General features: G+C 39.5%; 1 protein-coding gene across 1 annotated transcript in view; it reads left to right on the top strand.

The window, feature by feature from the left end:
• MAGI1 (membrane associated guanylate kinase, WW and PDZ domain containing 1) overlaps nucleotides 1-15,538 on the top strand; it is a 767,369-nt gene that overhangs the window by 433,801 nt on the left and 318,030 nt on the right. Inside the window, exon 2 of the mRNA XM_044675760.1 lies at nucleotides 14,820-14,936. Coding sequence (XP_044531695.1) covers nucleotides 14,820-14,936 — 117 coding nt within the window. The remainder of the gene's footprint in view (nucleotides 1-14,819; nucleotides 14,937-15,538) is intronic.

Genomic DNA, 15,538 nt, shown 5'->3' with positions numbered 1-15,538 from the left:
GAAGAGTGGTAAGGGTGGGCAATGGGGGTCAAGGGACTTGCCCAGGGTCACACAGCTGGGAAGTGTCTGAGGCCTGATTTGAACCTATGACCTCCCGTCTCTAGGCCTGCCTGACTCTCAATCCACTGAACTACCCAGCTGCCCCCTTCCCCTTTCTTTTTAAGTTTTGAGAGATTGGATCCTCAGTTTTGCTGAAAGAACAACAGATGCAGTTTGTACTTATGGGGTTCAAGTTCCTTTCCAACTTGCAGGTTCTATAGCCTGGATCTCTCTTCTGTCTTCTAATTCCTTGACTTTTTCTGCCTGATGAAGTTTTCAGAGAGGTATTTCTCCTTCAGTATTTCTTGTCAAGTGTCTCAGCAATGGGCTATTTCCATATTTTTTAGGGGAGGTTACCTGTGATATAAGGAAAATCCATCCTTAGTTCTGATGCATTGTGGGAACCTTCATCTCTCCTAGAATAAGAAGTTTTCATATCCCTGACAGAAAAAGCAGTAGAAGGCTCTGGAGACTTTAACACTATATAACTGACAACTTGGGACTCCTTAGCATCAGCAATGTTTCAAGGACCCCAAGTGTCCAGGAGGACCAGATTCCAAGTCCAGGTTTTGCCTTCTCTTTCTCCTGGGCTACACTTGGTATCTCTCATGCTATTCTCTATGATCTACCTGCTTCCAGGCTTTTCCATGCCCAGTCTGTTTTCTGTAGAGCTGCCAAATGACATAGCATGTCACTGCCTTGCTCAAAAAAGCATCATGGGGAACCAGTTCCTTCCAGGATGAAAAAGAGGGTGGGAGAGAATCTCTCTGTTTTATATTCAAAAAGCCCTTCATGGCCAAGTGCCATCTGTACTTGTTATTCTAGAACAATCCTTCTCAACCCATTATGTGTCATGGTCCCTTTTGGCCCAATGGGGAAACCTATGAAACTCTTTTCAAAAGAGTGTTTTTCAATACTTAAAATCAATTGTATTACAACATAAACCAATTCTTTTCATAAACAGGTAACTACATACACTACATGTAGGCAGTGATGGGCACTGAAGAAAGGAAGGAAGGAAGGGAGAAAGGAAGGAAGAAAGAAAGAGATAAGGAAGGCAGGAAGGAAGGAAAGAAGGAAAGAAGGAAGGAAGGAAGGAAGGAAGGAAGGAAGGAAGCAAGCAAGCAAGCAAGCAAGCAAGGAAGCAAGCAAGGAAGGAAGGAAGCAACGAAGGAAGGAAGGGAGGAAGGGAGGAAGGGAGGAAAGAATGGAGAATGGAAGAGACAGACTATTGCAGACTATTGTGGCTTAATTCTTTGTCTGTGGAGAGGAACTCACCTGAAAAGATGTTTTCATTTTCATCTAAGGGTCAGAGAATCGCTGGTCTGTATCTATTTATTCCCACCAGGTGACCATCCCCAGGCAGGGTACAGCCTGGTGGCTAGAGAAGGGAGGAACTCTGGATACCCTAGTTGAGGGGATGAGAGCAAATGCTCCAGTGTAGAAAGTTAGATCCTGGTAAGTCAGTTCTGTGTTTACTTGCAGAAGTGAACACTACATTTAAGCCAAGAACAGATTTTGAAAATATTTTTCCATTTCTGTTTTGTCAAATGTGTTTCGTTGGCACATTAAGCTAGGGCTCGTTCCTCTAAAGCTTAGCAGCGCCGTCTGTTTGTTCAAGCGGATTTGGCTTTCACAACTCAAACACTAGCCCCGCGCTTTGGAAGAAAAGCCGTCTCTGGAGATGTACTCAAGTGTGGACTCAATCTCCAAGCAGGTATTATTGAACAAATGAAAGATGGGAGTTTTTGCCTTTTTTCTTTTTTTCCCCCAGTTTTTCTTCTTGGCGAGCTTTCTTCTTAGATATGTTTTTTTCTCAATCCTATTTGAGCAAAAGCTTTCCCCCCTTATTTCTAGAACGTTTTCCTTCAAGCAGAAGAAAAGCAAATGTTAAGTCTGCGTACTTTGATCAAGAACAAAGAAGGGAAGAGTCCCAGGATGGCCGGTTGGTTTTCCTCTTGTTGGCTAACTGTAGCTTTGGAGGACCTTTGCGGCTATTATTATTAAATTATCCAGCCTACTAATAGCTAACGTTGATTTACTGTTGGCAAAGTCCTTTATAGAAAAGCCAGCATTAATACAGCGTTTTCAAGGTTTGCCAAGAGCGGCACAGATGTTATCTCATCTGATGCCGACAACCACCCTGGGAGGTGGGTACCTTTATTATTCCCCATTTAAAGATGAGGAAACTGAAGCAGATAGAAGTTAAGTGACTTGTCCCCGTTCACACAGCTAATAGGTATCTGAGGCAGGATTTGAATTCAGGTTTTCCTGACTCCATGTCTAACCCTCTATCCACTGTTCTATGATGTGGCCTATTTTTTTTTTCTTTCTTAAAAACTCTTGCTTTCTTTCTTAGAATCATACTGTGTATTGGTTCTAAGACAGGAGCGTGATAACAGCTAGGCAATGGGGATTTAGTGACTTCTCCAGGGTCACACAGCTAGGAAGTATCAGAAGCCAGATTTAAACATAGGACAACCTGTCTCTAGTCATGCATGGCACTCAAGCCACAAGCCACTGAACCGTAGCCAAAGTTGATAAATTCCATTTGCCCAAGTTTCTTTTTTTTCCTTTCCTTTTCATTTAATTAATTAATTTAGAACGTTCCAAGTTTCTTCATCTGTAAAGTGGGGATTAAAAGTAGCACCTATTTCACAGAGTGGTTATAAAGATAAACTATTGTCAGCAAGGTGGCTCAGTGGATAGAGAGACAACGCTAGAGATGGAATGTCCTAGGTTCAAATATGGCTTCAGATACTTCTTAGCTGTGTGACACTGGTCAAGTCACTTAACCCCCATGGCCTAATTCTTACTGTTCTTCTGCTTTACAAACAATAACACAGCATTTATTCTAAGATGGAAGGTAAGAGTTTAAAAAAAAATTAAATGATTTACCTGCATTCGAATTCAGGTTTTCTCAACTCCAGATCTAGCTCTCTATCCATTGTTTCACTATGTGATCTTTACAACCACCTTGTGAGGGAAGTGCTGTTTTTTCCCCCATTTTGCAAATACAGAATATGAGACAGAGCAAGGCTACATGATTCTGGGTCACTCCGTCAATTAGTGTCTGAGGTAGGATTCAAATTCAGGTCTTCATGACTCCAAGACTAGGACCCCACCTGGCTGCCTAATCAATCAATAAGTGTTTATTATGGCCATTCTACAATCCAAGCATGGAACTAGAGCTGGGGATTCAAAGGCAAAAGGGAAAATTCTGGTGCTTAAAGAGCCTACTATGATCTCTCATGAAAAGTAGTTAGGTTGAGAAAAAGCAGATTGAAAATGCATAAAATGTCAATACTGGATCGTGTTTTGAAGGCTCTAATTTTGAGAATCAGCAGAGGTTTTAAGAAGAAGATGATGCTGGAGCAGAATCTGGAAAGAAACCAGAGATTCGAAGAGGCCACGCGCAGGAGGGAGTGCCTTATGGGGATGATGGTGTATGAATGAGGATAATCTAATATCTAATAAAAAATCAGTTATAGTTTTTCAGAAAAGCATTTAGCAAGCTTGCACTGTGGAGCAAGCCCTTTGCTAAGCTCTAGAGATCTGATGAGGTGAACCGAACCTAAAACTTCACTGGTACCGAGAGAACTCCCAGGTAAGGAACGTCATTCCATCAATACGAATCTGCGCCTTCTTTGTAATGGATCATCTCTGAGAGTTATGTAGAAGGTAAAAGTGACTTGGCCAAGATCACACAGGCATTATGTGTCAAAAATAAGTCTTTAACCCAATCCTCTATGTTCTATGCAATTCCGTATCTCATATATGATGTGATATGGATAGTATGGCATAATATGTAGATATGGCCAGTATCAGTAATATAGCTAACATATTATTATATTATATTGATATTATTTTGATTATATTATATTATATTGATATTATATTGTATTATATTAGTATTATATTGATATTACCAGTATCATTGTATCATATTCATATATGAAAATTATACGATTACTAAAAGTGACAACATTATTATGTTGATATATTGATATTACCAATCTATCATTGATGTATGGTAGTATCAATGCATAAATAATAATAGAATGTATAATTGTATCAATGTAGGAATTATATAATATATAGTAGTGTCAATCTAGCGATGATATATTGATTATACTAGTAATATGTTAAGAATATCAATCTTTATATCATATCAGAATTGATATTATCAACTATTAGTATCAATAATTGATAGTAACATCAATATATCAATAATGTATTGGTATCCAGATTATAAATATAATATCAGCTGATCTTTATTTTTTTTTAAGTTTAATTAATTAATTTAGAGTATTTCCCCATAGTTACATAAATCATGTCCTTTTCCTCCCGTCCTCCTACTCCCTTATATTGAACAAATTAAAAGTTGTTTGAAAACTTTAGTATCCAAAGTCATGACCTAGCCACCAAGTACACCAAGTATCCCCCCCTTTATTTGAATAATGTCAGAAAACAGTGATGACCCAGAATTCCTTTCCTGCCTCCACCCTTATTGAGGACCACATAACTTTCAAAGGTGTGTTCACTACAGAGCTGTGATTCCCAGCTCTCATTGTTGGTTTTTTGGCCCCTCTCCAGGGTGTCTCTAATCTTATGGAATGCTGTCACATTTTCTAGACTTGATTCATTTCAGTTTCTAAGAAAATATACCTTATGGAAGGAGGGATTGGGTGTCGCACTTCCTAACCATGCCAAGCCTCTCAAGAGAAGAATAACTAGCATGTTACTGTGTCTCTCTAACAGATGTGGGAGAGGACCGTGTTTGGTGTCAGAAGTTTGGTGTCCTCATCTCAGCTTTGGGTGTCTGGCTCATTTGGTGCCTTCTTGCCAATTCCTCCTGCTTGTTATTTCAGGAGTATTTAACAGTGAGAATGCACTCAGTGGGAACTGAATGAAAAAAAGAGCTAACAAAAGCTATCTGTTGCTCCCTCTGTTTTGAATAAACAAGTCAAAATGTTTTGAATTGTTTGAACTTTTTTAAGTGTTGAGAAGGACAAAAGAATGAGTGCGCCTAGCATTATATGTTGCAGAGAACTATTAGGCATGATGCTAGTAATAATAACAGTAACCTTGTGCTGTTAACATTGCCAAGAGACTTATTTATAAGCCCTTCCTCAGCTGAGTCAGTCTTGCATGGTTATCTGGTACAACAGCCCAGGACCAGGATTCTGACTTCTCCTTGGGTTGGGATGGGAATGTTTGGCCAAAAAAAAGCATTTGTTACTGTTTTTAGATGGGTAAGATATCTTGGAGATGATCTAGTTCAAGGGGGTTCCCAAACCCCCTAAAATCTTTGGTTTGGCCCACAGGTTAAGACCTCCTTGGCTAGAGGAATGCCTTTGCCTATTCCAAAATGTTCCAAATGGAAACGGAGAAATGAAGGCATTTTCGAAAAAAATGTAGGCTTTGATTAGTTGGTGGTGCAGCGGACAAGTGGTTTATTTATCTTTTTTCATCTAAGTTAACATCTTTAATTGTAGGTCTTAGGGGGAGGAAAATGGCCTTTGGGAATAATAGAAGGAAGAGACTTTTGGTGGGGAATGAAATCCTGGAGTTGAGAAATCCACGATTGAAACCCAGCGTCCTTCAATAAACATTATTTAGTCTAATGAGTGCCTTGTACAGGGTTTTCTCCTGTATATGTGTGGAGAAGTCCTTTGCTGACATCCTCCCGTTGCCTTAGTGAGATGTCAAGGTGCCTGAGCTCTTGGTAGCCTTGAAGTATGAACTTATTAATGGATTCCATTTCTGTAGCCCAAGAACCAGCCCAGTTTGGTTCAGAAACAACTGGCCTCTGAAGGGTGAATGTTGGGTAAATGAACTTTTGGTCCACATTTACTCATGAAACTAAAGGCCTAGAGGGGTTTCCATCTGTGCTGGTGTCAGGAGGACTCACATAGATAAAATCCCCAATCTTTTGAAGTCCTGATGTGTGTGATGGGAGGCTATGTGTGAAATATTTATTTAACAGCCATAGACTAGTTCTCAGCATGCGCCTTTTTATAGAAACCTAAAAAATATTGACTTCGTTTTATCAAAAGAAAAATACCATTTGCACATCAAAGCACAACTGTACAAACTAACAAATACCCTGACGTGGTTGAAGATGATCATGACAACTGGTCTGACCATTTTGGAAAATTATTTGAAATAATTCAAGAGAAGTTACTAAATGTCCTTTGACCTAAAACTATTAAAACACATCTCTCCTGAGGAGACCCAAGGCAGGAGGAAAAGTTCCGTGTATCCCCAAAACATTCATAACAAAAGCACTCTCTTGGAAGGGAAAACATGGGAAGAAAGTGACTACCCATTGAATGGGGAATGATGGAACCAATTGTGATATGTGTGAATATAATGGATTGCTGTTATGCTCTAAGAAACAACAAATCTGAGAAATTCTTTTTTTTTTTAAACCCTTACCTTCCATCTTGCAGTCAATACTTCGTATTGGCTCCAAGGCAGAAGATTGGTAAGGGCTAGGCAATGGGGGTCAAGTGACTTGCCCAGGGTCACACAGCTAGGAAGTGTCTGAGGCCAGATTTGAACCTAGGACCTCCCGTCTCTAGGCTTGGCTCTCAATCCACTGAGCCACCCAGCTGCCCCTGAGAAATTCTGATTAATGTGGAACAACTTAAGTCAGCTGAAATGTTGTGAAATGACCACAACCAGGAGACCTGTGTTCATGAAGCCTATGATTTTTCAAATAAGAACACTAAATGACAGTTGAAATCTGTTCATCTGTAATGACAAGTCTTGGTCCCAGAGAATAGATGTTGATGGGAATGGGGCAGTACTGTAGTCAGTTGTTTTCTTATTTTTTCCTCAAAAGGGAAAATTGGAGGGACGAGTGTGGGAAAATGGCTGTTTTTTAAAAAGTAGATATTTTTGTTTAAAAGCTGCCATTTTGGGGGCAGCTGGGTTGCTCAATGGATTGAGAGCCAGGCCTAAAGACAGGAGGTCCTGGGTTCAAATATGACCTCAGTCACTTCCCAGCTGTGTGACTTTGGGCAAGTCAGGTTAACTCCCATTGCCTAGCCCTGAATGCCCTTCTACCTTGGAATCAACACACACTATTCATTCTAAGATGGAAGATAAGAGTTAAAAAAGAAATGAGCAGACTTAAATTTAAGTAAAATGACATCATTACATATACATCACAGAAGGTAAAGGTTTAAAAAGAAAAGATGCCATTTTATAATGCTGTAAGGTTCAGTTGCTTTGTCAACTTCTCTCTACCACTATCTAGTTTTCTTTTTCCTCTTCCTTCTCTTCTCTTCTTCCCTCAGGACATTCTTAGTGGGGAGAGGAGGGAGAGATATGAGGAAATGAGTATCTGGTGAACAAAAGCACCCAAAACATCCATGAAATAATATTTAAATGTTGATGACTAAAGGTGGCATATTGAAAAACCTCTAGATGAAGGATGAGATGATGGGTTGCAGGAAAAACTTCTTTGCTTTTGCCTTCATTTGCATTTTCCTTTCTGAGAAGAAGACTGCTACATTCACTTGATCTCAGAATGAGTCAGATTTCATGCTTCCCATTTGCTCTGTGGGCATGTAACATGTCGGGAGGGAAAGAGTCATTCTGTTTGTTTGGCTGTTCTGGTGTGGAAGCAAAAGATGTGATGTGTCTGCTAGCCTGCCTGCTTTCTCCTCCAGAAAAATGGCCCTTAAGAGAAATGCTAAGCTATGACCTGAAAGCCACACCAGTGATGAAACCAGCCTAGCAGATGTGACATGCTTGACTTCCATAAATCACTTTCCTTTGTCATGCTTGGCATATGGCCAGTGAGTGTCCTAATTATTGGGTGGCTTTTATAGCCCCATTATTTATAATCACTTTGAGATAGCAGCTGGAAGGCTGGGATGGAATGGAGCAAAATGACAGAGTGTGAAAAATATTATCGTTTGTGGAACTATTGGGATTGGGAATATTTCATGGCGATGCCATTCAAGTACAAAGCTTACAAAATGAGAACCTTTCCCACCATTTCAAGACTGGGTACTGCCATGGACTGTTTTCCTATTCTGAAAAGAACCTCATGAAATGCATCATTCCTGTGGAGGCAGGGCTTAAATGCACCTTCATTTCCAAGACCTTTCTTAATCTTCCCATTTGTTAGTCCAGAAATAAGGACTTCCTGTTTGCATTGTGTTTGTGTGGATTGTATTTACTTCTGCATGTGAAATTTGTTTCCCTCCTCTTGAATGAAATCTCCTCCCTCTCAGGAGACTCTTCCTTTTTCTCTTATTTTTCTCAGTGTCTGACAGAGTGCTTTGCACATAGTAGGATTTCATAAATGCCTCTTGGAATGGATTAGTCAGTGGGCCAATTTTGCAAGAATACGAACCTTTGTGGGTTTTGTTAGCTGAATGTATTCCTAATATAGAGAGCATCTTTTTGCATTTCAGTAGCCATAGTCAAATCAGACACATCTAATATGCGATTTTTGATGAGTCTATGACAGGGAAATGTATTTGAATTCAAAGCATGGCATTATTATTTTTGTGTGTTTCTACAGTCTTTCAAGGCTTAGTTCTTTGCCTATCTTATTTAATTTGAGCCTCACAATAACTCTGTGAAGTAACTGCTATAGCAAACTGTGGGTCAGAGAAGACAAATGACTTGCCCAGGGATGCACAGCAATTAATTGATAAAAGGGAGATGCCAATCCATATGATGTCCTCCTCCCTCCCCATAGGAAGGGTTGCTAATCTTTTTTTATGTCCCTTTAATAAAATTTCTAGTAGCCTCTATTCAATATGAGGGCAGCTAGGTGGCATAGTGGATAGAGTTGCTGGACCTCGAGTCAGGAAGACCTGAGTTCAAATCCAGTTTCAGACATTTACTAACTGTATGACTCTAGGTAAGTCACTTAACTCTGCCTCAATTTCCTCATCTGTAAAATGAGCTGGGGAAAGAAGTAACAAACCACTCTGGTATCTTTGCTAAAAAAAACCCCAAATGGGTCATGATGAGTCAGACATGACTGAAAAAAAGAACAACAGTATCATTATATATGAAAGAATAGAAATTCTACAGTTATCATTTGTAGGCACATAAGATATCAAATTATTAATTCCAATAGGATAATATAGTTAGTTGCCTAATATTTCATGCACTTGGATTCCACTGAGGGTTTGCGTATTCCTGTCTAGGCCGTATCTTGCTTCATCTTCTGATTCAGTTTTATGTTTGCTCAATGCATTCTTTCTCTGGGTTTGCATTGGGAAGTATTGTGGTATTTGTTGACTGAGTCCCACGTGGGCATTTGGGAATTTCTCACACATATATCCTCATCCCAAAAGGGGGAATGTTGTCCTGTGCTCTTTAAACATTTTTTTTTAATCAATATTTCCTTTCTGCTTCCTGAACTCATATTTGATGACATTGTCATTATAGTCAACCTATTGAATTATCTCCCAATCATTTTCTAAACATGTGATTTGCTTTCAGAAGAGGTGGCAAAGCTCTGGGAGCTTTGGGAGGGAAATGGAGAGGTTGTATTTCACTGCTGCCTGAGAAGCCTATATTCTTCCAGTCCCCCAGAGATGGTATTTCTTTCTTTCTTTGACTCTTCAGTGCTCTTCATGCTCTCAGACTTAGTTGTAGACATTTAATGGATGTTTATTTTTATATTTATATCTCCAATTTATAGGAGATCTTCCCCCTATGCAAGCTCCTTGTGGGCAATGACTGTTTTGTGTTTGTCTTTCTACTACCCAGCCCAATGCCTGGCACAAAGGAGCCCTTGATAAGTGGATTTGGTTGATGGATTGAAGTGCCTCTCCCTAAAACAATGGCTGGCCTTTTTCAATTTAGTGTAATTTAATTTAGTTTACTAAAGTGAACATTTTTAGAGCAGCTACAGTTGAGGACCAGGTACTTAAGAGCAATAGTTTCCTGGGGAAGGTCATGAGTCATGGAATAGACCAATGGATCCAAAGTATCACAACTGATGATCAAGCTAAGGACTATATGGAGGCTCGAGGAGGACATAAGTAGGATGTAAAACCTACTGATGAATAATAGTTCAAAGAAATAGCATAAAGAAGATTATTAGAGAAATGAATTAATGTAACTAGAGATGGGCTGGTCACAAATTAAGAAGGAAGGTAAGTAGATGGATTGACTGAAGGTCAAGGTAACTAAAGGAAATAGCCCTGTATTTTGGTGGTATCCTTCTTGGAAAATTTATTTATAGGAGAAAATAAATGAAGTTTACATTGGATAGGGAATCATAGGTTATGATCCACATGGGAAAGACCCATATCAATGAATTAACAGATAAACAAAAATTTTCATCACTTTAATGTGCATGAATTTATACAAATCCTTTTATATCTTCTTGTCTTAAGTGATTTTTGATTATTACCTCCCACAAAGGATATGACCATTGTTCTAAAGGCCTTCCTCTAAGTCTTTTAACAATTCATGGGTACCAGTTGAGCATCCAATGTGCCCATTTATTTTCATCTCTTGATGTGGCACAGTAAAATGCTTGTTGGCTTACTGGCTCGATTCCTGGCTCCTTAATTCTTGGTGGGTGAGAAATGGACTCCCCCATTTCAAACCCTATCTATGGACATAGCTGATGGTCTACAATCTTTTGTTTATGCAAAATCTGATTGTTCTTAGACTATGAGGCTGTTTTATGATATTTTTCCAATGTCATCCTGAGTCTATGTAATTTGGTCTCCATCCTCCTGATGCATGGATGTTATTAGAGTATGTCACAATTCCGTTTATTACCTAGATGATCAATGCCAGCCTGAGAGAGTAAATTGGGGAGGACGATGAAAAACAGTTGCACTAATTACTCTAAATGTCCAAAGTTGTCCAATGCCAGTTGGGGTGCAGATTATCCTTGCATAAAAACAGATTATTATTAAGCAGAGTAAATGTCATGAAACCCAAGAGTAAAATGCTTAAATCACAGGGCTTGCGTCTACAAGAATGTTTCACTAGAGATCAGAGCTTATTAACTACTTTTTAGGAGTCCAGTGCAATTTCTACATACCATATTGATCTAAATATAGAGTAAAATTATCTTCCTTCCCCCATCCGTCTCTCAGCTTTGACATCTTAAAAACCTTATGTATGACTCTATTCATAATGGCATGGGTAGAGAAGCTGTGATTTAAGTTGAGAAATTTGATACAGATTAATATATATTTTTAAAAATTATATGTTTCTAAATTGTTTCATGGTTTTACAAAGCATCTTTTCTTACAGTTTTTAGGTAGGTAGTGCAGCTGTTGGAACCCTCATTTTACAGATGTGGAAACCAAGGCTCAGAGAAATTGGATGACTTGCCCTTATGGACACAAAAGCATTGACAAGCTTTTGTTAAGCATCCATATATCATGTCAGTTATTGTGTTAGGTCACGGGACCTGTAAGATAACTGTGAAACATTGCTCTTCCTCCTGGAGACTCCATGCTATCATGAGAAATAACATGCACACATCTCTTGATAAATACAAAGCATATAGGGAAAATATATAAATTTATGTCAGAAGGAGTATAGTAGGAGTTGAAGAGAGTGTGTAAGGGATAAGGATCAGAGGAGGTTCTTCTGTCTGGCAGCACTGGGAAGTTCAATGGCTCATTCTTGGATACCCAGGATGGTAAGTGTCAGAGACAGAATTTGAAACCGGGTCTTCTTGACTCATGGGTTACCAGATCAAAGTGGAAAATGAAAATGTTTAAACAGTAGGCACAGTTTATTGCCATACTTGTTCTCCTAACCTGAGTGTAGGAAGTGCCCGAGTTTCAACTTTGCTAGCTTAGCCCTTTTAGATTGCATGCCATAATGAGAAACTTCATCCCAGGACTTACATAGAATTCTTTTTTTGTTTTTTTTTTAAAAACCCTTACCTTATGTCTTAGAACTGATATTATGTATTGGGTCCAAGGATGAAAAGTGTAAGGGCTAGGCAATGGGGATTAAGTGACATGCCCAAGGTCACATAGCTAGGAAGTTTCTGAGGATAGATTTGAACCCAGGACCTCCTTTCTCTATGCCTCACTTTCTACCCACTGAACCACGTAGCTGCCCTTTTGCCTGGATTTAATAAGCATAAGGAGTGGGAGGAATGTATCGACTCGACCCAGGCGCTTAGCCCTGTTCCAGGTTTGCTGCAACCAAACATTGAACACCATCTTGGAAAATGTGCTATGAATGTCTGTCCATATTGGAAATTTGACATAGTTTGGAAATACACCAATGGAGAGAGAACCAAAGCACTATATGAAGCACGTAATCATGGGTAGGTAGGCTTGAAACAACCTGGTAATGGGTCAGTTTCCCCCAATCTTTGTTTAGATTTAATTATTGCCAGTCTCCACATTACAAACATATAACTTTTGTCAATGGCAAGACAAGAGCCAAATATATAAACAAACCAAATATATAAGCAGACCAGAAACTAATTTTTTTTTTGTAAGTAATTCAGTGTCACTACCCAAAGCTCATTAGTGTGAGCTCCAAGAGACTAATACAAATGCCTCCCCTTTGGCTTCCCGAGGGCTGAGTAGAATTGGAATTCTCCCACAGTGTGGAGTATCATGCTGTGGAAGCTGGTTGTTTTTATTAAGAAATTTCAGACAAGGTAGATTTAAATACATTAAGTTCCCACCAGTTTCTGAGCGAATATATAACTAGTTAATTTGTATACTGATTTAGTGTTCTCAGCCTCAACCCTAAAGCCTGATGCAGCTCACGTTCCTTGTAAATCTGAGCTGCTGACATGACACAAATCTCCCTACTTTAATATCTCCACTATCGGATAAGCCCATTTCTTTAGCCTTAATAAATTTAGCATTTTCTAAAACTACAAATGTTCTTGGGAGAAAGTGTGTACTGAAGCAAAAATCACCTGAACGAGTGACGACGTTATAAGTCATTAGAGAAATGGCCCCTCATAGGTGACAACTGGAAAAGGGTCGAATAGGAAACCCTAATGGTAATGGGATTTCCATCTCGGGCTCTTCAGGTGTGGCAGTCTGCAGAATGCCAGCTCAAGCCTGGAGATTGGGAGAAATTAGTCATATTTTGGCTTTTGGCTCAGAACTGGATTGGCTCAAGTGATGAAAAGTTTAGTCTCTAGTGTAAACTTTGTCAGTGAGAGAAAGAACCCAGAATTGCCCTTGATATATAACCTGCATATTGGTTTTTTCAAGCAGGCGTAGTTAGCATGGACGGTACATATTAGATTCAAATGCTGGCCCTGAACCTTGTTGTGTGACCACAGGCAAGTAACTTAATCCTTGAGCCGATTTCTTCATCCACGAAATGGATAATTTGGTTCAAATGAGATTACGTAGGTAAAGTGTTCTGCAAACTTTAAAGCCNTTTCTGGAGGTGTAACAATCACAGTTTAGTCTTCCAGCATTCATTCTATGGCTGTGTATAACATTCTCCTGGTTCTATCCATTTCAGTATTCATTATCTTATGTAGTTCATTCCAAGTTTTTTTTAAAAAATCAGTCTGTTCATCATTTCTTATGGCACAGTAGTATTCCATCACCACCCTAGACTACAATTTGCTCAGCCATTTCCCTATTGATGGACATCCCCTTAGTTTCCAATTCTTTGACACCGCAAAGACAGCTACTATAAATATGTTGGAACATATGGGTTCTTTCCCTGTTCTTTGGGAGTTTTTTATAGCAGTGAAATCACAGGTCCAATCTGAAGCCAATAGAACAAAAGATAGAGTACAGAAATTAGGGCGAGTGTTCTGTGCCAGGGCAGTTGGCAGGTTGTCTGGCATGGACAGATATAAAACGTGGTCTTGGGCTGGGAAGGTGTAATAGCCTAAGTGAGTCAGCACTCACTCACCAATATGGCAGCTTAACCACTGGACAGACTTCTAAAACTAAGTTGATTTACTAAGGAGGGATGGAGAGTAGAGCTCATCTCAAAGCCTTGCTTTAGAGTGTATCCCACATAATGCCATTTTCCATCCAGGAGAATAAGCTAATCACCAGAAATCTCCATGCAAATTGACTCAATACCTTCCCAATGTACTTTCTTCCCAATGTACCCTCATGTACTTTTCTCCTCTGACTTGGAGACTGGAGGGCAGAGCAGTGAGAGGACTCACAACCTTCCTGACCTCTTTATTTCCCATTAGCAGCTCTCTTGGTTTCAGTTCCACAGAACACCTATATTCCCTCCCCCATTTAGCTTCCTGTTTTCTCTTGCCTTTTCCCTTTAGATTGAAAGCTCCTTGAAGGCAGGAATAGTCCTTTCTCCTAGTAGTATCCCAAGCACTTGGCAGAGTGCTTATCACATAGAAGGCACTTAATATTTATTGAATTGAAATGGAATAGAATTGGAGGGAGGGCATGACCTCTAGAATTCTAGTTTGGAGGGTGCTTTTCTAGAAAGTAGAGTGGGGTGGGGGAAAGCAGAGGCAAAGTTGATGGCAGGATATTCTTGATAGATAGATATGAATTATTATTTTAAGTGATTATTATTTAAGCATATTTCCTTTGGGTATCGACTCTTTCGAGTTTCACAAGCTCGCTTGAATTCCTAGTTATTGCAGCCCTTCAATTTCATACAAAGTTTTGGTTGTTAGAGCAAACTGGTTGGTTTTTTCCTCTACTGGCCGAGTACCCAAAGGAGATGATGTCTGATCCATGTCATGATGAATAGTGGCTGGACCATTGGGTTCCATGATCGAGGAGTGAAATGGCTTCCCCATTTTTCTAACCATTTTTATTTCTGTATTGGTTTTCTTACAGGAAGTCGACTGAACAAAGATCTGAGACACTATCTCAATCAACGTTTTCAGAAAGGATCCCCTGATCATGAACTGCAGCAGGTCATAAGAGATAACCTTTACCGCCATGCGGTGCCTTGTAAGTACTCAATGATGTCTTTGGCCTTACTATGCAAGGTTGGGTGAAAAACAAATGAGATTAATCTCTTGGATACTCTTTAGCACTTTATACTGTTGTGCCCGTGAGGGAGAGATGCTGCCTTCAGAAAGACCAGAATGTCTAATCTTGGAGAATTGGTATTTGGAGAAGTTGTGGTCCACTAGAGGAAGAGGGGGCATTACTGAGAACAGCGAAGCAGTTAGAACAACAGGTTCAAAGTGAAGGACATATCAAGTGAGGGGCTGATATTTGAGAATGTGGCTAGAGCAAATGCCTGGTTATCTGGAAAGTAGAATTCACAGGATCTATTTAGACTGAAATTACAGTCAAAATAGGCAACATGGTGTTCCAAAAAGAGTGTTGGATGTTGAGTTAAAACAGAGCTGGGGAAAAGAGAAGTAAAGTAGGGATTATAACTCTTTCTCTTCTCTTTCATTCAGCAACCCCCAACATTGGTCTTATCCATTATGTGACTTCCTATCCTTGTGTAATGGGTGCCGCCAACAGCTAAGTAACCTAGTAAGATGAAGTGTTGGATTTGGAGTCAGGAAGCTCTGAATTTGAGTCCTTCCTCAGACACT

Source organism: Gracilinanus agilis, chromosome 1 (genome assembly GCF_016433145.1).
Source record: "Gracilinanus agilis isolate LMUSP501 chromosome 1, AgileGrace, whole genome shotgun sequence".
Lineage (NCBI taxonomy): Eukaryota > Metazoa > Chordata > Mammalia > Didelphimorphia > Didelphidae > Gracilinanus > Gracilinanus agilis.
Note: the sequence above shows the minus strand (reverse complement) of the source record. Positions and strands in the feature narration are given on the sequence as shown.